This window comes from Elaeis guineensis, chromosome 14 (genome assembly GCF_000442705.2).
Source record: "Elaeis guineensis isolate ETL-2024a chromosome 14, EG11, whole genome shotgun sequence".
NCBI classification, from domain to species: Eukaryota; Viridiplantae; Streptophyta; class Magnoliopsida; order Arecales; family Arecaceae; genus Elaeis; species Elaeis guineensis.
Window position 1 is genome coordinate 62,029,775 of NC_026006.2, and position 25,160 is coordinate 62,054,934.

The following is a 25,160-nucleotide window of genomic DNA, read 5'->3' on the forward strand; positions in this document are numbered from 1 at the left end:
CCTGTCTAGACTTAATTTGATGACCGTGGGGGATCTAATATCTCAAAGCATTTATGCTACTGACACAGCAAGGCCATGGTGGTTAGATTGCTAGTAGAACTTTGGAAATACTTGCTATTACAAAAGTAGTAACTGGATTCAACCAGAGGCAGGTCTTTATAGACTCGCTAACCAAAATCCTCGTGAGATCCTCTTCCTTCAGCGGATGTGAGCAAACAATGTGCGCAGCAACGTACATGCATTATGTGGAAGGCATCCGATCTATCATTTGTCAATGCACAGCAAGTGGTTTTATTGCTTCTGATCAACCAATTAGCGTACTTTGATGACACCGTACCATGCCCAACCACTCCAAATCCATTGGATGCCCTTAGTCAATGCAATTGCTGTTGATCAAATATGTTCTTAAGATGGATATACTAGTACAGTATCCCGAGTCTCACAGAAAAAAAAAAAAAAATTCATCCACTGGTGATACGTATCACAAGCATAAGGATAAAACATAGATTGGTTCATTGACCTTGTTGAGGTCTACTGCCCAGTCATATCAACCCATCACCTCCACCCAACGTGAGGTATTGTCCGCTCTGGAACAGGGCCCAGACCTTTGGCCCAGTCAGCATCCCGTCCCGCACGGTTTTGCCCCGCAAAAGGCGCCTCACATGGGAGAAGAAGGCTGGTAGTACTTAAGCAGTAAAGTTCCTTGATTGTATCCGATATGGAACTTTCAGACTCAATGCCTCCGATGCCCATCCCACAACAGTACCCCTCAGTAAGGGAGGTCTACTGCGCAGGTAGGGAACGGGTTCCCACAGACGGCGTCAATTGTTGAGGTCTACTGCCCAGTCGTACCAACCCATCACCTCCACCCAACGTGAGGTATTGTCCGCTCTGAAGCGGGGCCCAGGCCTTTGGCTCAGTCAGCACCCCGTCCCGCACGGTTTTACCCCGCAAAAGATGTCTCACGTGGGAGAGAAAGGCTGGTAGTACTTAAGCAGTAGAGTCCCTTGATTGTATCCAGTATGGAACTTTCGGACTCAATGCCCCCGATGACCATCCCACAACAGGCCTCTTTCACATTAATATCAGGACATGGTTTGCACATGGATGCCCTGACATTCCCTTGCGTGCATGCCAGCATTTAGTAATGAATTAATTGCAGCAACTTCAGTAAGCTATTTCAGTTCCCATTCATCAACAAGCCACCTCCAAAAAAAATATTTAAATAAATTCATAGTAATAAAACAAATGGATTTATTTAACAAGAAAACAAGATCATTTACAGAGATGAGCACAGTGAAGAAGCAAATACGGAATACACATAAATGCGACTATTGAGTGCAACCTCGGTAGTTGTAGTGAATGATATTGTTCAAGGCTTCAAGCGCTCCTTGGTGAAGATGAGCAGGAAAGGAAAGCTCAATTGGTAAAAACTTTTACAAAGTCAAGACTCATTTTGGAAGCAAAAGAAACGTGGTGACCAGTTTACAGAGGGGAGGAGTTTCTTGTTTTGTGCATGTTATCATCCTGGGAGGAGGAATGTGCCAGAGAGGATGATGACATGGCTGCATGATATGATGAAGAGACCAGTTGAGCGAAAGCTGGCAGTGCACCACCTGTAGAACCATGACACAAGTATTATAGTCTCTAAAAATGATTTCCCACTGGCATTCTAAGTATATAATAGAACGAACTGCAGTCATTGAGACAGTTATTAAAACCTGAGATCCAGCTTACAAATGTGAACAATCAAACTCATAATATATAATGTCCACACACACATACACACGCGCGTGCTTGCACACACACACACACACACACACACACACACACATATAGTAGTATTTGGCAAGCGGCAGCAGAAGAATGATGGGAAAAGGAAAGCCCTGATGTTCTATAAACATATGTGAATGTGTCCGGTTCTTGAAATGAAAGTTTAACATAGGCAAGCATAATTATTATCAATAACCTCGGATGTCAGAAATAAACTGTCATAGGACATGAAAATTTAGCCGGACGCGGACATGGATGGGAATTGCCTGTTCAGGTGGAAAGACTTCATAAAGCCAGCAGCTCTCCTTTATTTGTCATTTTGGAGCATCGCAAACAAACCAAATAATCTGTAATCTCACTGGAAATTAAAACTATGCTTGAGGCATTAGAATGAAAAAAGCCTAGTTGAAAGGAGAACTTGACAGAACCAGTCCTACAGTTTGTATCACAAATTAACCCCAAAATAGACAGGAAGCAACCTAAACCCAGTTGGGCCAAGAAGCAGGACAAGTGACATTCAACCAACATGATCGTCATAGAGAGAGAGAAAATTTAAAAAGATGGTATTTTATTTCTATAACAACAAGGTATAATGAATTAAAAGGCAAACAAAAACCAAAAGAGTACAAGATGAGGAAACCAAGGAAGACACTCTACAGAAGAAAAACAAACACAACACCATGTGCATCAGGGAGATAAAGCACAAGACATAATAGCTCTTATGTTCATTAACAGAGAGTACCAACAGCATAACATCAGAGAAGCAGCATAAACCTTTAATTAGGGTGATAAAACTGAAAGTTTTTGCCATAAAAGACGAGCGGTGAAGTATAGGAAAATAGAAAAATACCTGAACAGTATGGTAAGCAACCAAGACACCACAAATGATCATGAAACATCATTCTAATTAAGTAAGTTTCAAATATTATAAGATTTTTTTAAAATTTAATTTAAACTTTTTATTTATTATCTATTAAATATCGTCTGCCAACAACTAATAGATTTTATTAAAAATGAATGCAAATGAGTGAACAATTCTAGAAATAATCAGATATGATTCATGGAGAAGAACTTCCTCAAGACAAGAATTTAAAGTCATGTATAATCCATTCATTCTCTTTTTGACAAATCACTATCTTTCTGGGGCAAAACGCACAGCAACTATCATATAAAAAAATTTAGAGTAATAACTAACCTGCCAATCCAGCACATGCAGAAGAGAAGACAATTACAGGTGGAGCCTGCAAAGGAAAAAAAAAAAACATAAAGTAATTTAAGGTCTTTTAAACCACATCAAGATATCACTCTATCCAGCAACCATGATCATAAATTTTGAAAGTCAGTCATTCCAGATTCCATATATTTGATGCCATCCATGCAAGTTTAAGGACATGTACAACATCAAAAGATAAACCTCCAATGCCATGACATAATTAAAAATAAAAATGCAAATGAAATTATACAAGGTTGAAACTTTTGCCCCTCCATATCACTAGATACAAATGGTGAAACAACCCAAGAACAGGAAATGAACCAGAAGATCAAAAATGACATTTACTATAGCAGCATAAGAATATGGAATTGAGGAAAACCAAGAAAAATGCAGATGAAATTATATGAGGTTGAATCTTTTCCCCCTCCATATATCTAGATATAAATGGTGAAACAACCAAAGAACAGGAAATAAAGCAATACAAGCATGCGAATGTAAAATTGAGGAAAACCAAGCAAGGGTAGACTTGGAAAAATAAGAATCAGCAAATTTTAGGGATAACTTCTATGAAAGAGGTGCCCATTAGAAGGGAATTATGTTTTAGGTTGGCATTGAAGATTTTTAGTTAAAAAAAAAAAAAAAAAAAAAAAAGCCTACAATATCTACATAGAATTCAAGGAAATGAATATAATAGTCAATATTGCCTCTTATACATGCGATTATAATAACAAAGACACCCTAATTATTGAACAAGACTAATAAAAATAAACCTCACAAACACAGAATTAAAAAAATAACAAGGGGAGAATGGGGTGCCATGTCTGGTTAAAAGCCGGCAGGGAAAAAAGAAAAATCATCCAAGCATAACAAGAAAGAGCAAGGCATTGAGATACTTACACCAATAAGGAAATGTAACCACATAGGCCCCTTCACCCACCTTCTGACAACAGGCATAGCTGCACATATAAAGAATATAACCACTTGGAAATGAAGTTCACTTTCACATGAAATGAACACACCAAATACAATAAGAAACCCTCAAGCAAAATCAAAGCATAATTCTAGGTTGAGTTTCTAAATACATATCTTTATTGAAAATTAAAATCATAACCGATCTATGTAAATCAGGATGCAAAAGATACCTTGACTGAGATCCATATTCACTAGTATACCACATGGACAAATTGTTATAAAGGACAAAGGACTAGAATATGAATACATGTACTGTATAGATAATAATGAACTACAGGCTATAATTCAGAACTACCAGGGTGCACTGTGTTATCTTAGACTCATCCACACTAAGTCCTGATCAACAAGAATTGTCAATTCATCAGATGAATAAAAGATGGAAAAATCCGAAATATTTGTATCATGGAATTGGTGACGTTTTACCTCTTTACTGATGCCCAGAAAGAAAACATAAATGGTACAAATGTAGATACCTCTGCCCAGCTAACAATGCACAAGCAAGAGATGACAGCTCATATTAAAAAAAAATGTTTATTGACTGACTGTCAAACACAGAATGCCAACACAAGCTCCAAATAGTGAAGTCTTGATTTATTTGTAACTTTTAGAATAGCTTTAAAAGATGGCTTAGATTTCATAATATGTACCGCAATTAGTTTTCCTTCATTTAAAGAACTTATGAATGCATAAGCACAAGAATCAGGTTTTTGTGTATATATGGATACTTTGCTTTCTTTCTTTCTCCATAAGCCTCTCATGAGATTTTCTAGCCAAATAATTACATAATATGTATAACTTGGACCACTGGAGTACAGAAAATCGAGCCCAATATAAGAAGCATGCAGTCAATAAGCATATTTATCTCTTCTAAGGTTTTGAATGAATTAGAAATATAGAAAAGGGAATCATCATTGTCTAAATAGATATGAGGAAGGCTATACCCTCATACAAGAACAGCCTTTGAATTACACACAAAAAAAATTAGTTATAATTCAATATTCAGCTGTCAAATTAAGGCTAATATAAAACAAATGAAACAGCCAAACGGTCAAACATAATCTGAAGCCAACTAACACCAATAAATTCACATTTTCACACTAAAACAAAAGGTGGATATAAAAAGGCACTAACATACCATGATTAAATCCATAGAATGCGCTTGCTGTTCCTCCAACAGCAGAACCAATCTAACCACAGCAACCATGAAACAAAAGTGAAAAGAAAGGACTTTAGATTACTATTCTCATCAATAAATTGAGCAAACAAATTTCGTATGTAAGCTATTAAAAGAATTTAGATTCCAATAGGTACAAATAGACAAATAAACAAATGTGCTTTCATTTTTCTCAAATCCAACTCATAATTATTTATTTTTTCGTTTAAAAAATAGCTTATGAAGCGGAAGGCATTCCAAAAAGAAAATTTTAATGTCGAAAACAACCATTGAACCAAGCAGAAGCTGAAACACGAAGATCCAACTAAAATTTAAATAGAAAAGAGAGTTTGGAAACGTCAAAACATGTAAGTAAAGAGACTTTGGAAACAAAAGAACCATCTGATATCGACAAGAAGGCATCGAAAAAGAGGAATTGAAGTTGGAAATTAACCATGGAAAAGCTGTCTCGGATCAGTGGCGCCACGTTCCAACTGCTTGTTTCCTACCATCAATTCAAAACATGTATCAGCGAATCACATAAACAATGAATCACTGTTCGGAATTAACAAAAAACAAAGATCACGAAAATTGCAGAGAAACAGGAAAACAAAATTAGAGTCAGCAATCATCATATCAGATCCCCATCACCGGGCTCGAGAAATGGCAAAAAGAATTCGAGGGCGGAGATGAGAAGCGATACCATGTCCTTGGAGAGAGGCCCAGCGCAGTGACGGCATCTCGAGCAAGGGCGATTCGTATCCTCCATGCCCGAATCTTCCCCAATTTCACTGTCCTTCAAACAGCCTCTCTCAGCTCTCCCCCACCCCCGCACCCCCTCGCACCGTGGAAAACCCTCTATAAAACCCTCGGCGGAGAAAAAACGAAGTCCGTGGATCCGTCCACCGTTTTAACGAATTGGCAGATCTCGGCCGTAGAAATTAGTATGGGGATGGAGATGGGATAAATGGCTATTGGAAGGTTGAGGATGCAGGATTTTTTACTTAAATAATATTATTTTTTAAAAAAATTATCAAAATGATGTGGTTCCATAAAATACTGCTCAAAATAAAATCGTCCTATCATATTACTTAAATAATATGATTTTATGTGTTGACTCACCACAATCCACGTTATGTGAAAGAAAATAAAAAAAAAATTTCACTAATTCTTCCGATTAAATACTTCCCTTTCCTCTCTCCATCACTTAGACAAAAAAAAAAAAAAAACTAAACCCCCTCTCCTCTTTTTTTGAAAGTCATCCCTCTCTCTCTTCTCTTCCTCACTGATTTTTGGTCCCCATTACCCCTCCTCGCATCCTCCCAACCTCTCTCTCGATGTCCGGCATGAGAACCCCTTTCTTCTCCCTCCCCGATACGAGAACCCTTCCCTCTCTCTTGATCCTAGCACGAGAACTCCCCTCCCACCTCATGCGGAAGAATTAGTAAGATTTTTTTTTTTTGATTTTCAGCACCTAAATCACGGTATGATAGGGTAACTTTATAAGTCGCTCTTCTATAGGACAAGTCTTTATTTACTGACTCCTCCTGCATGGCATGGCGTAGATTATGGTAAGTCAGTACATAAAGTCGTTCTATCGTAGGATGTATTTGTTTTGAACAGTATTTTGATAAATAATTTTAAAATAATATTATTTTGATAATTTTTTAAAAAATAAATATTATTTCGGTGAAGATGCAACTAGAGCGGCTCAAGCCCACTTTTTTTTGTGGTACACTTATCAGGCAGGCCTATTGGGCCGGCCTAATTGAGTTGTGAAACTCTCGGCCAAGACCTGGCCCGCCAGCTGCCATGGTTTGTGTTAGATCGCCTTCCATGAAGCCAATAGTTTCCATGAACAATTGTGTATTGGATCTTGTTATGCAAACTGATATCGCTAATGGCATGGATATGTATCATAGGATGATCAATTAGGATTCCAACTAGGTTGTTTTTTGATGAGCCCAATTTTAGTTTTCTCCATGGTCTTATCTTTTTCGGTGCAATATTGTGTGCACTATGATCATCTCACATAATCAACGATGCATACTGGCTACATGCAAGATTAGTGGTTGCATGTATCTAGACAAATCCTCATCACACGAGCTGATTTTAATGCATGCAATGTTGCATCACCACACTTAGTTGTAATCGATATCTTTTTGCAAAGCCAAGCAAGATTCAAAATGAACTTAAATATTTGGATGCACAATTGAGAGAATTTTATTTGCAATAGAAGGTACACTAGGTCAGATGGTTTGTGACCTAACAAATATCCATAAAATACACCTTCTATGAAAAAAGACCTACTCTTATTCTCTTTGCGTGTGTATAGCCTGTTTAGATATTCTTGTAGGAATTAGATCCATTGTTCCATCTAGACGGCATCTTCCAAGGGCCTACCAAAGTCCCACGAAAAGATTAAAAACATGCGAAAATCTTTTCTTTCTTCCCGTAGGATTCAAGCTTAGAAGATATTGGATTGATATGGGTCATATTTGCATTGGCTTCCCAATCTATGAATCTTGCAGAAGATTCAAACCAAAACTTATTAGATTATCCAAAAAGACCCTTAGTGGGAATAGTGCCATCCCTCCAAAAATTAGTCTCTAATCCACTTAATTTAATAATTTCTCACATGTCATGCCTTAAAACCTCTCCTTATTTTAAGCAAGGGTTAATTTTTTTCATAAATAGCTTGATAGTTAGACTTGTATGTTTTATTCCTTAACAATATTTAAACATTGGCCATAGCCAAATATAGATATATTTGACCAAATTAGAGTCTTGATAAGATTGCTTTCTAAAATTACTGTTCAAATTATTTTGCATCGTTATATAGACATAATTATTTTATTAAATAGCAAAATATTTATTCAGTCAAGAATTAACTATTACGATGTTTTGCTGGTCAAGCTTCAATTATCATGTATTGGAATAATCATGATTTGATTACTTATTCTAAATATGAGATAGACAATAATATTATGTATCGGATTTAATAAATATAGATCAAATTTTTACTATTTGTCACCTGTCTTGTCTTTAGACCGGAATAAAATTGTTCAAAGATCTCTAAATGTATATTATTTAGCCAAAAAAAATTTCTTTTTTTCCAAAATCAATAGTTATCTGACTTTTTATGCAAAAATCACGCTTCTGGCATCAATATAAAGGGATTGATCCTTACCAATTGGCTTGGTCGGATGAGATTATATTACAATATATTGACTCTGCAAATGTTGGACGAATAATACCCACCACATTGTCTGAAAAGTTACAACTTGCTACATGGTCCAATTAATTCTTTATTAACTCGCATAATTCAGAGGAGCTGAAGCTAACAGCTTCTCATTTACTCATTACAAATTCGTTCAAAGTTATAAATAAACAAGTAGCACTTGACCAGGATAAGACATTGTTAATTAAACTACCAACCTATCAGTCTTATGCCTGAGCTACGGTAGCTCAAATCCTTGTGATGAGGGCTGAGCAGAATAAGCCGGAACTTTTGACTCAGAGGAGCTGATCCATTGCTCAAAAATAAAGAAGAAGAAGAAAAAAAAAAAAATCGATGCCTTGAAAGCCACGGATGCTGCTTCCTATCTTTGGAGAGGGGTCGACATTTGATTCCAATATCCCAAATTCCATGGCGCGTGGGCTTTGGATTCCACACTCCTCCTAGCCTCTCTTTGAACCTGATGATTGAATCAGACCCTGTACCTTACTTCACTCTTGACTACTATTAAATGGTTATCTGATCGGCTCCTGATTCTCATCCACTTCGATAAAATTGTCAAAAAATAATGGCATATATCTATCATCTTTTCGAGCATAATAGTGCTACAGATTGGATGGCAGCAAATGTTCAAAAAATCATCTCAAATTGACTTTAATTATTTTCATACTAAAAATAAAATTAATTTAAGACTGAAACTAAATCTGATATGAATTGAATACCATTATGTTCATATCTATATTTATTTTTTTAATAAATATAAATATGAATATTATTCGGATGTAAAAATTTATATCTATATTTGTTTTAAATGAATACGGATACAATTCGGATATCATAAGTATGAATATAATTATACATATAAGTTGGTTAATTAAATTTTATGACTACATAATAAAAAATATTACTAAATAAACAATAAATCAAGTTAATAGTATATTTATATAGTTATATATTTTTTTAAATAAATTAATAAATTTTATATAAAATTATATAAAATTTTAAGTAGATTCGGATATAGATGAGATAGTTATCTATTTATATTCATATTTAAATTTTTTTAATAAATATAAGTACAATTATAAATATTAGTTAATTTTTTTAATTTTTTATTTATATTTTAATTGATTCATATATGAAAATGGGTTCGGACAGATTTATTATACGGACAGGATTTAAGAAGAAAAAAAAAAAAAAAGGTAAACTGCTAAATAGAGATCGGAAACATAAGTGTTGTTCCAGGCCCTAGCACTCTATCTCAGTCTGCACACAAACGAATATCTCAGCTGAGATCTCTGGAGTGAAAGCCGAAATTGTTGCCAAACAGAGATAAAGTGGCGATATTATAACTAGCTGAATTGTAGAGCAAAGGACCAAGCATAAAAGAAAGAAGGGGCTGTGACGTTGCTGTTCCTTGTGGGGTCAGCCACCCTTTTTCTTTTTCTTAACAATTCAAGGCAGTGGGAGCAATGATCCTTCCCTGAAAACTATGACAGCGATTCTCAGATATTGCTGCAGAGACCCCTCAAAATTTGTATTTGTTTGTCTATTTCTGGAGCACTCCATCTCTGTTAGACATGAACTGCAAAACTTTCCACAGATTTCTCTTCTTGCCAACCAGTCTTCTAAGTTTCATGTTTGTCTCCTCTCTTGCCTAATTATTCAGGTAAGAGATTATCCATCAATTCAACTAAGTTCTTAAGTACTTATAGCCAGCTCATGTTATAGATCTTTAGGATGTTGGAGGAAAAAAACACCCTTCTTGAGGTATAGACTGTGCTTCCAAGCAAGCTTTTAATACTGTTGAAGCTGTAATAATCTATTTTTAAATTAACATCAATCTTTAATCTTTCAAAGATAACCTGTAAATATTTAAGTCTCTCAGGACATGGTCACAGATTTAGAAATCTTGGATTGGATATATAGAATTGATAGGGAACTTCTCAAGCGATGGCATATATCTGATTCCAAAAACAAAGGCATATCTTCCTGCCAAGATCTACAGATCAACAAGCGTCAAGGAGCTATGGTCATGCTTATTCTTTTCATGAATGAGAAGGATGCCTTCGACTTTGGCATTTTCTTTTTTAATCTTTTGGGTGGAGATGGGTTGCCGGCATATGCCATAATGAGTGCATTCTAAAGAAATAAGCGAAGTGATGAGAACCTTAACACTTGGTTGTAGCCTTATTAAAATATAAACCTATTGCAGAGAAGATATTCTCAATCTGCCCCAAATATGGTAATATTATGTTGGGGTAAGTTTTGTGCAGAATATTATGATGAGGGGAAAGTTTTGTGCCGAATCTCATACTCTCGCCAAGAGAATCATATCAATACCAGCACTTAAAAATTCTAGCTATGCATGAAGACTAGTTGCTCATTAGTGTTGGAGCAGAGGACAAGTGTCTTGTAGTTTTCTGTCCTGTTATTTGTTACTGATGTCTCTATCTATAAGAAGTAGAGTCTATGACTTCTAGAGGCAATACTCTAAAGAAAAACAAGATCATGATATCAGTTTTCAGGGAGGAAACCATTAAGAATGGTTTGAATTTTCGGGAAGAGATATATATACAGATCGCAGTCAAAAGAAAACATCAATACCTGGTTGTCCATTATAGACAAGAGCATGCTAAGTATGCAGAGGAATTCTTATCTTATCTAGCGAACCGAAGTAATTTGCGCCTTAAACCAACTGTAAAACCGGGTATTTTCCCATCCCAAATACACAAGACAAATAAATTTTAAACAATTCTGAAACAAACCAAAATAGAAAATCGTCACCTTGGCATTGGGCAGATAAGAGAATTCATTGCTTGTGTGATAAAAAGAACTCGTTCACCATGGATTCACAACTGAAAGGAGAAAACAGCTATTGATGCAACCACTGTAGAAGATTGATGACTGAAACATACAAAGACTGTGCCTCCATCATGATAGAATTCAAAATCGTTAATGCTACCAGCTTAGCAATCTTATAATAAAGACTGGCAAATTGATAATGTGCAATAAGGAGATAAAGGTTGCGAAAGATTAGTCGCCTATGCATGACCTAACATTACTCATTCCTGCTTGAGTCATGGCAAGGGCCTTGTGCACATAAACCATGCATTCATACACATTTACAGCACATGGATGCATGCACGTATGCAAGTCCAGCCTTTTTATTCATCTCGGTACTGTAGCATATTAACAATAATTATGCTGACATGGGTAAGCCAAGTGGTCTTTAGGCCTACAGCTCTGAAGTATGAAAGTACAATTGATATCTTTTTTGTTTTCTTAAAACCCAGGACAAAATTTGGCATCAGAGTGTCGGCTGCTTTCCAATCCAATGGATAGCCTCTAAGTTCCCCATCTCCTTTTCTTTCCTGACATTTGAATAAGTACCAAACTTACAGAGGAGACAAAAGGGAATTGAATGCTCATTCCATTCCTTGCTTTCAAGCAGTCCAATGGAAGCATCATTTAAGGCATAATTTTCTGTTTTGCAAAAAAGATGTATCCAATTCTGCTTCTAGATGAATCCAGTCAAAACAGAATTTTCAAACATCTCCTTTCATCAACTAATACCTGTATTCCTCAATCCACTCCATCTCATGGTCCTGAACTCCGAAGCTGTACCGATTGCAATAAGGTGTATCATTCAGGCTATCTATTAGGATCCCAAAGCATCACAAACCAACAACAGACATGTCCTTTCAAGTTCCAAAAAATTTCAAAGTTCCCACATGCCATGGACCCCAGAACTTAGTTCTAACATACAGTTAGGAATCTAGGAGCTTTGCAAGGTCCGAAGACATAAGGTGACCGACCATCAGGTCAGAAAATTCTCCTAAAGAGCATATGGTTCGTTCTTTTGCTCACAGCGACCAATGTAACATAAAGAATTGATTTTTATGGATTTATTCTTCTATATAAGTGATAAGTGAAAGCTGTTCCACAAAAAGTTGCTAGTGCAGAATAAGAATGGAAGTGTTGGCTGCAGAATTGACAACAAAAGTTGAAGAGGGTCCACAGATACCTAAAGCAAGAAGGACAAGATCTCTTTTCGAGTTGCTGTGAAGATTGGGTCGGATTGAGTGTTTGTTCCAATGATTCCAAATTCTCCTAAAATTGCCTTATAAGGAGAGCCTTAGGGGCAGCCTTTGCCATCGTGAAGAGATGGAGAAGCTGGAGTTGATTTTCTGAACAACACAAGCACGTAGGATATGAGGTACACATGTTAGCTTTCTAAAAATAGTCAGCCACAAACATCCAAAGCAAATAAGTTTGTTAGATATCTGCAGTTCTCAAATGCATTGGAGGACCTAAAAGGGAAAAGGAAAGAGAGGTAAGAAGTGAAAACTAAAGCAAGCTTTTTTGTTATTTTATCAGAGATGGTCTGTCTCCTTTCTTAATGATCTCAACCTGATGTCATTTCATAAGCAGATGTATCATCATCAACATCATCAAGGTCCTAGCAACCTCCTTTCTTCTAGGGCAACCTTTCCTCCAGAGAGGCATTTGTTTTTACAAGGTGGAAGTGTTCCTGGAGAGTCAGGACTAGTTCTCTCAACTGATGCGAAGCCTAGATTGAAATGGACTCCTGAGCTCCATGAACGTTTTATAGAGGCAGTCAATCAACTCGGCGGACCAGATAGTGAGTATTTGAAGAAAGAGAATGGCAGAGGAAATAATGGAAACATAGTTTACAGTAAAAGCAAACAGACCCTGTCTGGTTAGCTAACTTATGATCATCATGTCTTGCAGAGGCTACTCCAAAAACAGTCATGAGGCTCATGGGGATTCCAGGACTAACTTTGTATCACCTAAAAAGCCATCTGCAGGTACTTGTAGACTTTTTGATTCTTGTTAGTTGTTTGCACGGGCCTTGTTATTTTTGTTTATACTGGATCTGCTGATTCATGTTTGATGTTCATACTCCATGAACTAAATTGATCTTTTGGGTTGACAGAAATATAGGCTTAGTAAAAGTCTCCAAGCTCAAGCTAATACTGGAACTACCAAGAATGGTAGGAGATCTGTCTCCTAGAGTTTACCTTGTACTTACAAAGCAGAAGAAACGATTTGGTTACAGATTTCTTGTATGGCAGTTGTAGGTGGCACACTTGCACCAGATAGGACAGCTGAAGGTAATGGATCACTAATAAGCAATACTACTGCTGCATCCCAGACAAACAAGTAAGAGACAGAAAACACTCTAGAATGTTGTCCATGAATGTTGAAGGACTTCAACTAATAGTTTGTCTTAATTTCAGAACCATGCAGATAGGTGAAGCACTTCAGATGCAAATTGAAGTTCAGAGAAGACTGCACGAACAACTTGAGGTAAGGGCAAGATATCATAATTCTACTACAAATTGATAAAAAGCAAGAAAGTCCATAATATCCTCTTTGGAATAATATATTCTAGATTTTTTTTTTCAAAAAAATCAACATGTAATCTCTTGAAACATCAAAATAGAATTAGCTAACAAGGAATTCACTGTTGAGAGAGACACCCAATATTATGTATTACAAACAGACCAAAATCAGATCTTCATTTTCATTAAAAAAAACATGCATGCATGTTTTTTAAAAATCAATTAGAAAATTCGAAGTTTCTCATGAACTATTTTTCCTGATGTAACATAGATATAACACTACAATCTCTGACTTTGTTACGAAGAAGTATATACACAAGAAAATTTAGAGAGAAAGGGCTCAAGATAATAGAGACAAACAAAGACAATTGTTGTTTCACTTTCATATCACCATATTCCACGTAAACAATTTTGTGCTCTTTAAAATCTACTTACCTTATCAGTAAAAACACGTTACAATCAAACTAGCTCAGGATTGTCAATTCAAAACCCATTTGCAGGGTACAGGAACAATAATGGAACTGCCATCTACCACTAGTGATACTTTTTTGGCACATAAAGAAACATGACAACTAGTGTTGCAAGCTTCTTTGTTAGCTCTCCTCTTATTCCTGACTCCATATCTTTACTAATAGGTGCAAAGACACTTACAGCTTCGGATAGAGGCACAGGGAAAGTATTTACAGTCAGTGCTAGAGAAGGCCCAGGAGACTCTTGGGAAGCAGAATTTCGGTTCGGCAGGGCTGGAAGCTGCCAAAGTGCAACTCTCTGAACTGGTCTCTAAAGTCTCAAATGAATGTCTTAACACCGCATTTCCAGGTCTGCAAGAAATTCCTGGCCTTCATACCGTGCAAGCACATGCAGCCCAATTTGCTGATTGTTCTGTGGATAGTTGTTTAACCTCATGCGAAGGATCCCAAAAGGAACAAGAAAGATATAATGTCTGTATGGGTACCTATCTCGGCAATTCACACCCATGCCTGCAACAATTCAAAGCAGATACTGGGCTTGAACAGGCTCATCTTGCATGGCATGGAGATTTGAAAGAGCAAAAGACATTCTCTCTATCTATTGTACGAGATTCAGAAGCAAACTTTTTCCCAGTCCAGAGGGACTCTAGAACCTTATCAATGAACATCAAGGCTGAAAGAGAGAAAGTAGACAACAGCACTGTTTCTGATGCACGGCGAAAAGAAAGAGATGGCAAGGAGGCTTTTCTTAAACCAAACAGCAAGAGACCTGCAGTTCTACAAGGGAAGGGAAAGGAGTCAAATGGGTTTGGCCTGCCAACTTTAACAACTCAACTGGATCTAAACGCCCATGAACAGAATGATGATCCTCCAAATTGCAAAGAGTTTGATTTAAATGGCCTCAGTTGGAGCTGAGATATGGCATGAAAGCAGTTCATGGCACAGAGAGAGATGAACCCAAGGGATAATGAGAGGTTCATATTTATAAACTCTTACATATCGCTACTGTAAGCTCCATCATATCAGCCATTGCAGTTAGCAAAAATTAAGTGACGGATATTGGTATGCAGTTGATTCGCTAGAGCTATTTGCGAGGCAGCAACTTGAGGGTGCATTATTAACAAAGTATGAAAGAGATTGTTCTAGAGAATCAGTATGTTCTTCAAGGTTTGTCAATTGTATGATTGTACCATTGGAATGTATTAATAAGCATCTTGGCTGAATCTTTGACATATTGTAGGTTATTAGAAAATAAATAGCGAATATGAATTCAGGGAACTATTCTAAAATTATTGGCATCGGGAAAAAAAAAAAAAAGAAGAAGAAGAGGTCTCCTCGCTATATAGCATATAAAAAAATTTGAAGATAGCATAACAGACTAGAACACTAGTTTGCATCTCTTGAAACAACAGTGCATCTCGTCCAGTAAACAAGATTAGAACACTAGTTTGCACAGATCTAAGCAATTAATAAGGATCAACCATCATGCACCATTCAAATGACATTGAAGTTCGGAGGTTCATGCTAGCACAAATATGTAATCCATTTTCCAAAATTCTGACTTGATAATTAGGTAGAAGGTTCTTATCATCTCTCATCAGGTACAACTCTCATTTAAATGATAACAAAAGCGGGGCAGACTCAAGCTCATATATTTGATATACTTCCATCATCCTGCAGTGAGAAACCAAAAGGAGAAGAGCAAGACCACATCCCAATAGCGTAGCACAAGGATGGGCACCCTCAGCCACGCTCTAAACAGTAAAACAGCAGGCTAGGCTTTCCTAATCCTCTTCTTCATCAAACTTGATTTTCTTTGGTGCAGCTTGAATGGGACCCACCTGTGATACACAGATATGAAAAGGAAAAGCAAGTCATAAGCAGAAAATGTTGTACCTCTACCATGTATAACCAAGACATGGCATCCAATTTTGAAAACATCATGTTCGGCTAAAATGTAGGTTGGCCTCCATTAAATGCGACCTTTCAGTTACATCATACTAGTGTAAATTGACCCCAAGTTTTATTAAAATAATTTCCAAACTAGTAAGTAGGATGCATTTAAACAGGGAAGAGAATGTGACTGTGTTAAATTAAACTTGGTCTATTTGGCAACCTAGGCTTCTTAATTGGCCAATCATTGTATAAGCTTATTTCTTTAAAGGACAAAGACGGGTCCCAAGTATGCTCCAAAGCTTCAGCTTGTGCAACCCATAGTAAGATGTCAAGACAAAACTCATTATGACTAAAGTCAGTTGCCCATTTGTGTTTGCTGATTCAAATGCTCACAGAGGGGTTATCAGTTAAATGATAGGAATAGTATGCCATTTATGCCAAAACTTTCCTCGTTAAGTTTTCCATGGTAAAACTAACTGCAACACCTGCACAATCTAGTAGACAACTTGGAACCGAACCCTACATCGGCCAACCAGCAGTATGAGTCGGTATGCCCCCATACAGGCCCTGAATAGACATGGAAACAAAGGGTGAACCGGGGAGGAAAAGAGAGAGAGAAAAAGAGAGGGGAGGGAGGGAAGGAAACAATGACCGATGGAGACACTAGTGGTGGCCACTGAGGCCTCCTGGGCTCTACGATCCTCCACGAGAGAAAATGCTAGAAGAGAGAGAGATAGAGTGAAAGAGAGGCAAAGAGAGAGAAGACAAGAGAGCGGAAGGCGGCGGGGAGGCTGCAGGAGGGCCACTAGGTGGCTGTCGGACGGTCCAAAATAGTCCTGCAGCTGCTGCAGGTTCGAAACAGGTGTTTGTCCCTATTTCATTATGTTTTTTAAAAAGCATGACACATAGTAAAACCGGCAATGTGTATCGTATTTTTTAAAAAAAACATGATGAAACAGGGACGAACCCCTATTTCGAACCTACGGCAGCCATAGGCCGTCTAGCAGCTATCCAACGGCCCTCTAACAGCCTCCCTGCCACCTTCCACTCCCTCTTCTTCTCTCCCTTCTCCTCTCTCTCTCTTCTCACATCTCACGGAGGACCAAAAGCCCCTTCGACAGCCTCAGTGGACCATCGCCGGCCTTTCTCTTTCCTTTCCTCCTCTCTCTATCTTCCTTTCTTTCCTTCTCCCTTGCTCCATCTTCACCGATGTTCTAAATCAGACGTCCGAACTGCACTGATTAGCTGCCAATAAGGTTCAGCACACCCCCAACCGTCTGGTTCGGGGCGGTTCGGTGAACCCTGAAATAACACACACTTGCTGGTCGCCCACACGTATAGTAATGTCTTAACTTTGTTTCGAAAAAAAATATAAACACAAACAAATTCAACTTCAAAACTAGAACAGAAAAAACAAAAATATGAGATCTTTTACTCACAAAATCTGGGCATTCATAATCAATACCAGCAGCCTTTATCCGCTTGTCCCGCTTCTCATTTCTTTTTAGAATTCCTTTCACCATCCGCTGGTGTTCTTCCAGAGTTCTTTCCTGAACAACAGGCATGACTGGTAATACAACCACAACACAATTGAGCAATTAGTTTCATAATCTAAAAGAATTAGTATTACCTTGTTATGCTGTTTCCGTGCAATTGCTTTCCAATCCACTGGTTTGAATCTTCGGTTTACTCCCTTCCACCTACAACCAAAATTTGGAAGAAAAGGCAAAGTATAACTAACATTGAAACCTTCAAGACATATATAAGGCTGGCCTACTAAGAATCTGTAAGAAAAAATTGTGAGAATTTATAAGAGCAGGTGATATGACCAAAGAATTTTATTTTCAGATGATGTTATGTCTTATTTCATTCTTACCAACATCAGCTAAACAAGACAATAATCACATGTACTATCAGTTCATACAATACATAAAATATCATATGTATCAAATTTATTATTACATTCACTTGTTTCATTAGTATAGGGTTGCATGGGCACTATCATAAGTACAGTCTTACATGGTGCCCATATGAGTGCTACAGTATTTCCAAGGATCTTTGAGTTTTTTGAAGTATAATCAGAACAACAGCATCAATTAATGATCAGACTGCATTAACATACCATAAAGAAACAAATAATTCAACTTTAAGGTCATTTAGGACAAAACAACAGCATCACATCTGGTTCTAAATGACAGTTCTCATAGATCAATTTCAAATAATAGCTTACAGTTTTGGATGAACACGCTCTGGTGGAATAAGACTGAGTTGGAGATTGTGCTCAAATAATAGGTAATTGTTCATCTCATCGGCCACAACCTTGGCCACCTGTAAATTACAGCATGCATCTCATAATATGTGAATACTAGAATAGTATCTTTTATTGAAGACAGCGTAATGATCCACCATACAAAAACTCTTACCTCAGGGTTTTCAAATTCAAGAAATCCATAGTGTTTTGATTTCCCTGTCTAGAGAATCGGAAAAGAAATTGAAAAGAAATAGAGAAATGTTAGTGCCAGTTATATATAAAGTGAGATGCTTATAGGTAAGAAAATGGCTTAAGAGGCACAAGTCCTAATTTGGATGTTCTGACATTGAAAACCTTGGGTTACTCTTTTCTGCATGGACTCAACTACCTGTGTCTGGTGCACTCATGCAAATAAGTATCAAGTGCAAATAATATTTATTTGCAGTCAGCAACTAAATATGGACTTAACTAGAGCTTTCCAATATCTAAGAATATCTTTCTACAAACCAGTACCCAAGTGCCATAGCCATGGCAAAAAATGGTTTAAGGGGCAGAAGTCATAATTTGGACATTTTAACATTGGAAACCTTGGCTTGGTCTTTCTACATGGACTCAAGTACATGACAGGAACAGGAATGAAAACATCAGACCTTTCAAGTACCTAAGAATATCTTTCTACAAACCAGTACCCAAGTGCCATATCCATGTATATGTGTAAGGTATAGGCACTTAAGGCTAAAACAAAGGGACTAGACTCTAATAGGACTTGGTGAATTAAAACTCAACAGCATAAATCACTATGCACGTTACAGGAAATAACAAACAGAACTCAGATGGAAATGTAAATAGAGATAATTTTCACTATAATGCTTAATTTTACTCAAAAGAAAAAAAAAATGAAATAATGTATAGAACTTGGTCCAGATTATTAGCTTTAACTTTTTTTAGTTAGCACAGATTCTCAAACCAATGGTCAGTCAGTAAGATTCATAAGAAACAATGGTATCATAAGGACAAAAAAGGAGCAAAAGAAAAAAGTGGGACAATTTGGAAAAGATAAAAACCAGTACAAACCTTACATGATAATACACAACTGGAGAGCAAAACATATTACTTTACAATACACATTGGATCAATTAAAAGCCTTGATCCATTGTAAAAGCAATATATCTATTTCCCTGAAAAGCCCATAAAGCAAGCTATATTCTCAATTATTTTAGTATGCATTTACATAATTAAGCAGACTAAAAGTCTACTTAGCATCTAAAGGCCACTGCTTAATCAATTCAGCAAAACGTAGTTGTTTAAGCAAGCCACAAAAGCATTTCAATAACCATTTAAAATAACACTGACATATGCTGAACAATGAACAAAAGCATTTCACAGCCACAATTTGTGCCTTTGATGTGAGCATGCTTATGTGGCAAGGCCTTCTTAAGAATTCCTAACATCTAATATTTGGCTGACAAAATGACAGTAAAACAAAGGTACCTTCCTGTTGCGTGAAATCCTTAGCCTCTTGATTTTCCCAAACTGCTGGAAGAATCCTGTCATGATTGCAATTTTCAATACCCCTCAAAAAAGATCTCATTTTTCCCGTTCGTTTCCCTACAGCACAAAATACAGTACCTTGCATTTGCTCCTCGTAGAATCCATGAGGTATATGGCCAATATACAATACCGTCGCAGTTTCTTTCACGGGTTCTTCCGGCTCAGAAATTCTCCTCCCTGGACCCCCTTCTAAAGGCTGTAAGTAACAAGGGCATCATAAATAAGAGAACAGCTCAAAAAAGAACATCACGTATGAAATTGAAGCGTACCAAGAAGTCAGAAGATTCATTGGTGCGCCGAGAGATGGATAACTGAGAAGAATTTTTCTTCAGCTTCTTGTTCAAAGCCTTCTTCGCCTTTGCACCCATCCCACTTCAAAAATTTCACCAAAGTTTGATTAACGATACGAAAAAAAAAAAAGATTATTTTCAGTTAACAACAGTGATCCCAATAAATTAAAAAAAAAAGTACTGCCATCAACACAAGAAAAGAAATTGGGAGAAATCAATGAAAGTGAAGCAGATGTAAATTAATGAATCTAGGAATATAAAAAAAATTATAGATAACAATGAAAAATCGAACGAGGCAGAAACACATCAAAAAAATCCGAAAATAACAAGAAAATTTCAACAAAATGGGGGCGTCAAATTGCTAGTAAAGAAAAGAAATTGTGCGGATCGCGTATGCTAAGAGACGAAGAAGGATCAACAGGAAGGGCTACTAGAAGATACGTACCGTCGTCCGAATTCGATTGCAACGAGTGCGCGATTGGGTGGGAGAAGGGAGCCCTAGGGTTTAGAGCTAGGGCAGAGGGTTTTCTCTCGTACCCTCGTAGCGGCGCAAGAGAAGTCCCGGAAGTCGGACTTCTAAACGTTTTTATCGGGTTTTAGGACTTACCTGGACCCAAACAAGCCCGGATTCTAAAGTTCGAGCCCGAGCCCGAGCCCGAGCCCGGTCCGGCCGGAATCAAGCCCAAGATTTCCAGGGACATGTTGACCCGGCAGTGAATAATTTCAGGCAGGCAGGATCAAGCCGGGCCACTTCGTATCTAAAACCCAGCCCTGTTTCGGGTTAGAACCCTCAACTTGTTAAGTCCGGCAGGTATATATTATATATTTTTTTAATATATGTAGTTAAGTGATGGATTTGTGAGATAAAAACGAGCCATTAGATGTAAAATATTTAGAGTTTTATGATTTATGATTATTTTATTTGTTTTGTTATGTCCTGTGGTTTATAGAATAAAAATTATAAAAAATAGTTTATCCTTGCGAAGCTCAGCATTAGAGGGGCTTGGGTGTTCAGTGGATTGGATGTGGGTCAGTGGATAGGCTGCTGATTGTATTCTCGACCTATCGGCAGGTCGGTTTGGATTCAGGTTTGGATTCAGGTCATGCCCCATAGATGTTGATACGGTATTTTAGATGATAGGTAGATAGCCACCTCTAATAATCATATAATAGTTCTCCAGCTGCTTGAAAGAAGACAGATTTGATGGAATTTATAGATTCCATCTCCTTATAGTCATGATTTTGCATTGTTTATGACTACTAGCCTTAAAAGAGAGAAGGCTTCTACACAAATTGACAGATGGAGTCCCACGGTCATTTTTAAAGAACGCACAAATGGGATACAAGAACAGTTAGCCACCTAAAGTCGTTTCAGGTATCTTAGAATACCCATCAATAAAGGTTTGATGTCCGCTTTGAAAAGTTGTACCCCATCTGGGTGGGCCAACCATTGCCACTCCAAAAATTTATGGTCCCAACTCCCAAGATTTGCCAATAACTTTTCCTAAAATGATTACTATGGGTCTGATTATTTCCTACTGTATTTTATGCATGTATGTTAGCATAATTTTAAAGGCCACATAACAACATATATCAAATCATAATATTTTCTTTGACTGTGTATCCTTTATCAGTCTGTATCCCGTAAGGATCTTACTTAATATAGAAGCATGCAAATAAAAAAAAATATTATGCTTCAATACAAATTGTTGCATGATTCTTAAAATTATGCTAGCAATGCATGAGTAAGATACATAATAAATCTAGTTTGTAAGTTACGTGAGATTTTATAGAGGTTGAAGGAGGTAGAAACTTGATAGAGATACGGTGGCAGACTGGGTGATTACCTATGTTGCTAAGCATATCGAAGATTTTTTGTGGATGAGTGTAAGAGTTTCCTCTGAATCGTTTTGGGATATTTTGTTCCCTGACTATCATTCACTAGGGACTTGATAGAGGTGATTAACTTTATTATTTTTAAGGGTGGTAACTAGATACGGGTTAGATCGGATACAGATCAAATCAAAAATTTATCAATCTAAGTTTGATCTGTTTATTATATAAAATAAAAATTAAAATTTGAATCTAATTTATTTATTAAATAGACAATTTAATTTGATTTGGATAAATTATTTATTAAGGAGATCAAGTCAAATTCATCGTTTGGACGAAGCCTTATGGATATTAGTACAGGCTTTTCGCTTGTGAATACATTTGTCCAAGGATCAAGGGACTGAGTCTTTTGCAAAAGCGAAGGGGAAGGGTATAGAGGTTTTGGTGCGGTTTACAGGCGCTGGGCTCTGGCTTTAGGGTCTTTTTGCAGGGGAATTGTTCTGTATGTAGGGCAGTAGTGTTTTTGTCTGCTCTTGTTCCTATTTATTATTTCAATGATCTGTGGGTTGGATTCTTTACTGGATGCATGTTGGATTTTATCTTGTCAATTTGACTTGGGCATAGTGCATGTGCTACAGAGAGGGAGCTCAAAAACCGAAAAAAGTGGCATCCCCATGGTATCTTGTTTCCTTCAGGTTAAAAGAAAAGGTTTATTCCTTAGCAAATGCTGAAATCGAATCAATGTACTCTTGGATTAAGATGGCTTCATCTAACCTAATTCAAACTTCCAAGATGACCCATCCCTGCCTCATTCAAAACTTAGTTTCCTTTTAATCTTTAACAGTCAAAGCTGAACTGCAGAGTCTTAATTTCAAATGTAAAATTTTTTAGAGAACTTCTGTAATGTAAATTAATTGCTAAATGGTCTGGTTTGCCTTGCACTCTTTTCAGATATAAAAGAACTCTCAAGATTCTCAAGTGGATAAGTTAAATCTAATATGATAGCTTCTCTTTGTAATTGCCCTTGCAGGTCTCATAGAAGGTTCATACCCTGCCCAGAGCATTAACTCACAAAATATCCTTGCATGGTTAATAGCAGGTTGTAAGAAGAACCTGACCCTTGAAATTTTTGATTCTTTGAACCACAGAGCCACCCCCAGGTAAATGGAAAGAGGCTTGCCGATGAGGCCGACGTATATATGGCATCACTTAGCTCTCCTATGATCTCTTTTTCAAACGTGATTGGCTATAGTTGAAGCTAATGGAGGTTCCTTCTTCACAGATGCATCCATGGATGGGCCTAAGCCATTGCACTTAGCACGATAACGTGACATTTGCCTAATATTTTCATACTTCTGCGCCTAAAACACTGGATCGTCTAGTTATTTCTATGTAATACTTCTACTCCAAACACTCTCAACGAATATCTAATATTCACCCCAAAAAAAAAAACCCTACTCCAAAGGATGATGGAGAAACCTGCGGCAATCATCATGAACACTGCCTAATAATGCTTTAGCATTGTAAATACATCGCAGTTATAATAGCTTTTGTAGATTTTTCTCTAAGAATAAAGGCTCTCGTAGAAGCTGAGCATGGTGTGAAATATGATCATCAGTTTTCATGGCTTTATAATCATACACGAACATTCTCGTGCACGCAGCACGTAGAGAGAGAGAGAGAGAGAGAGAGAGAGAGTCAATGGATGCTTGTCTACTCTAATCCAAGTCGATACATTAATTAATACTAAAAATAGTCTCACATGCTACATAAAACCATGAAATGTAGAATTATTTAGGCTGCGATCACTACGTACTTCGCCATAGTCTTTAAGCGATTATCACGACATGTAGATGTAGCCTAATGTACACAGAAGGATCATCTGTTGAGGTACTAGAATTTAGGGCCTTCCAGGCGTCCGAGGATCATGATGGTTGTTTGCTCCAGGTCCTGGGTAGTCATTGAACTCAAAGTCCATCCTTCCATTCACAAATGCTTCCTTCTTCTCAAGTCTTCCTCTGGTGATCGCCTGTTCCAACAAATATGCAAGTAAGAAGTGGAAGCTAGAACTTATTCAGTTAACTAGTCTTTATATATTTTATATATATATATATATATATATATATATATATATATATATATATGCAAGTAAGAAGTGGAAGCTAGAACTTATTCAGTTAACTAGTCTTTATATATTTTTTAATATATATATATATATATATATATATATTTAAAAAAATCGTAGCCTAGAGCAAGATATATGGAAGCCTAATATTTTCAGAAAGTCATGTTTGAGGCCACGCTTTGGCCAATATAGTCAACAAGTTAATCACGACAACACCCGTGACATGCGGCAGGATTCCAATCTTCATCTCTTCACGTGAAGGGGGCTATCTTTACCTACTCTTAACAGAGAAATTAGAGCTCAGGAATGGCATAACAACTCATACAAACCAGTAACTACCAAAAAAACTGATACAAAACACTGATGTATATTGTTAGATACAGTCAAGAACACTGCCATCCTCAAAAAATGGTGAACAGAACCCCGTATTCAACCAGATCGCTCTCTGTGTGTGCCCAACTCTGTGTGTGTTTGTGTGTGAGAGAGAGAGAGAGAACCTGGTCTGCAACCTTTCTTGCTGTTGCTCCTTGGTTCCTTAATGCAAGGCTTCCTGCGAAGCAAACCCATAGCAGATATTATCAGTGGGATTCCCAGATAAGATAACAATAAATCATATCACAAGGTAATAGAACCCAATTGATTTTTTTCCCTTCTCAAGAAGAAAAGAAGGCATGAGAATCTACGAAGAAGAACAGTACTAGATAGAGGTACTGCATCCAGAGGGAGAAGGCATGACAAGAGGAGCAACAGTATCAAGAAGTGGATCAAAAGCTTTTTCTGATCCATTTGTTGGAAGAAATTAACTTCCTTCCTCCCGACCCAGACAAATTATTTTAGGGAGAACCTTCGCTAGCTTCTTGTGTCAAGCGTGGTTGCTGGTGGTGTTTGGGGGTGGTGGGGTTTATATAGTGCAGAAAGACAAAGGCCACACATCTTGTGGTCAACTTCCCCTTTATTATCTTATTTGTGGCGGGTGTTCACATGATCTTTCTAATTTTCCTTAATACCTTTTCTTCATGCCTTTTCTCC

General features: G+C 37.2%; 3 protein-coding genes across 3 annotated transcripts; 1 reads left to right on the forward strand and 2 right to left on the reverse strand.

Moving 5' to 3' along the window:
- Nucleotides 1–1,234: 1,234 nt before the first annotated feature.
- Nucleotides 1,235–5,971, reverse strand: LOC105057277 (uncharacterized). Its single transcript, XM_010939842.4, has 6 exons — nucleotides 5,815–5,971; nucleotides 5,566–5,616; nucleotides 5,094–5,145; nucleotides 3,884–3,942; nucleotides 2,969–3,014; nucleotides 1,235–1,616 (listed from the first exon to the last, which is right to left on the reverse strand). The coding sequence occupies exons 1-6, from the start codon at nucleotides 5,878–5,880 to the stop codon at nucleotides 1,486–1,488; spliced, it is 405 nt and encodes a 134-aa protein (XP_010938144.1). The 5' UTR covers nucleotides 5,881–5,971; the 3' UTR covers nucleotides 1,235–1,485.
- A 6,415-nt stretch (nucleotides 5,972–12,386) lies between these two features.
- LOC105057276 (myb-related protein 2) lies at nucleotides 12,387–15,463 on the forward strand. Its single transcript, XM_010939841.4, has 7 exons — nucleotides 12,387–12,682; nucleotides 12,781–12,991; nucleotides 13,102–13,178; nucleotides 13,307–13,364; nucleotides 13,446–13,533; nucleotides 13,611–13,680; nucleotides 14,351–15,463. Exons 2-7 carry the CDS (start codon nucleotides 12,781–12,783, stop codon nucleotides 15,098–15,100), a joined length of 1,254 nt encoding a protein of 417 aa, XP_010938143.1. The 5' UTR covers nucleotides 12,387–12,682; the 3' UTR covers nucleotides 15,101–15,463.
- Nucleotides 15,464–15,644: 181 nt separating this feature from the next.
- Nucleotides 15,645–20,775, reverse strand: LOC105057275 (uncharacterized). Its single transcript, XM_010939840.3, has 9 exons — nucleotides 20,619–20,775; nucleotides 20,153–20,255; nucleotides 19,962–20,079; nucleotides 19,824–19,879; nucleotides 18,505–18,552; nucleotides 18,312–18,409; nucleotides 17,712–17,781; nucleotides 17,521–17,631; nucleotides 15,645–16,026 (listed from the first exon to the last, which is right to left on the reverse strand). The coding sequence occupies exons 2-9, from the start codon at nucleotides 20,249–20,251 to the stop codon at nucleotides 15,970–15,972; spliced, it is 657 nt and encodes a 218-aa protein (XP_010938142.1). The 5' UTR covers nucleotides 20,252–20,255; nucleotides 20,619–20,775; the 3' UTR covers nucleotides 15,645–15,969.
- Between the last annotated feature and the right edge of the window lie 4,385 nt (nucleotides 20,776–25,160).